At 52.4% G+C, this 1430-nt stretch overlaps 1 protein-coding gene across 1 annotated transcript in view; it reads right to left on the bottom strand.

The window, feature by feature from the left end:
• Positions 1–16: 16 nt before the first annotated feature.
• Kcnk7 (potassium two pore domain channel subfamily K member 7) overlaps positions 17–1430 on the bottom strand; it is a 3796-nt gene continuing 2382 nt past the window's right edge. The window contains exons 2-3 of the mRNA XM_010635976.2: positions 632–1030; positions 17–411 (exon numbers count right to left, since the gene is read on the bottom strand). Of these exons, the coding sequence (XP_010634278.1) occupies positions 206–411; positions 632–1030 (605 nt within the window). The 3' untranslated portion in view covers positions 17–205. The remainder of the gene's footprint in view (positions 412–631; positions 1031–1430) is intronic.

The raw sequence follows: 1430 nt of genomic DNA, 5'->3' as shown, positions 1-1430 counted from the left end.
AAAAAAAAAAAAAAAAAAAAAAAAAAAAAAAGACACAAAACAAAGTGGATTTGTTGCCTTTTTAAAAACTTAACACATTGTTCCCTAACATCTTTACCACCACCCCCCTGCCATCTCCAGATTCTTCTCCAAGTGCTCATGGCTGCTTCCTCCTTAGGATCCTCCACTTCCTTCAGTGGAGCTGCATGCAGTCACCTGACACTTGTTAGCAAGCCCAGGCCTGTTCGCAGGCAGGAGTGGCAGGAGGCAGGTTGTTCAGAGCCAGCTCATCCTGGCTCATAATGCCATCTTGGTCCTCAGCAGTCACAGGGGTACTGGCCCCAAAGAACTTCACCACGGCGCAAACCTGTGGCAGCTCTGTGAAGGTCTCCACTGCCAGCAGCATGGCTAGGAGCCCTAGGAGCAAGTAACCTGGGGAGGAGAGTGCTAGGGCAGCTCTTGTGGTACCCAAGATGCTCCCACTCATTTCTAGCATGGTGACCATCCTGGCACCAGGCACCACTCACACCTCTCTTACTGCTGCCACCACAGGACTTGTGTAGATTACTACTTCCGAACAATGCCTGTGATGTTAGCCCCCAGGGGATCATGAGGATCATAATCTAGGTTCCTCTTCCCTCCCCACACTCACCAAGAAGTGCGAACTGGCCAAGCTGGTAAATCACTGGGTGCAGGCTTCGGCCACTGCCGGGCAGCAAGTCTCCCAGGCTGATGGTGCTGAGTGAGCCAAAGCAGAAGTAGATGGTCTCCAGCAGGCTGCGATCACCCTGTAGACCCCACAGCACCAGTGCTGGCAGCAGCACAAAGATGCCAGCCACCAGAAGGCCCAGCCCTGTTGCCTGCAACAGTGCAGCCTGGTCCAGTGCCAGCTGCCAGCGATTGGCTACCCAGGTACCCAGGTGGCTGAACACAGGCATCAGGCAGTGGCGCAGGGCAGCCACAAGTGCTAGGGAAGCTGGCAGCCCGAGAGCCGCATAGATCACACAGAAGGCCTTTCCACCTTCAGAGAGTGGAGCCATGTGGCCATAACCTGAGGAGGACAGGGGAAGCAGACAGTGAGCTCTTGAATGGGATACCTGCTGGGGTCCCCTCTTTCTGCATACCTCCCATGGAAGGCTGCCCTCTGCTGGCCAAAACTGCATGAACTTCCAGCTCAGTTCCTTCACTGGGGATCCTGGGGCAAGCCCCTGTACCTCTCCAGTCATTCTTTTCCAGAAAATGAAGAAGATAATTCCTCAGGACATTTACAGCAAGATAGCTATCTTGCCCTCAGAGAGATCCTGGCTTTCTGTTTCCTTTTTCTCTGAGCTGGGGATTGAACTCAGGACCTCTTGCTTGATAGGCAAGTACATATGTAATTGTTAAGTGCCTTACCACTGAGCTACATTCTCAGCCTGATGTTGGCTTCCTGAGAATTTTTTTTTTTTTTT

The sequence above is a fragment of the Fukomys damarensis genome, unplaced genomic scaffold (assembly GCF_012274545.1).
Source record: "Fukomys damarensis isolate Sample0158 unplaced genomic scaffold, DMR_v1.0_HiC HiC_scaffold_27, whole genome shotgun sequence".
In the NCBI taxonomy this organism is placed as follows: domain Eukaryota; kingdom Metazoa; phylum Chordata; class Mammalia; order Rodentia; family Bathyergidae; genus Fukomys; species Fukomys damarensis.
The sequence above is the reverse complement of the archived record's forward strand: the minus strand, read 5'-3'. Positions and strand labels throughout refer to the sequence as shown.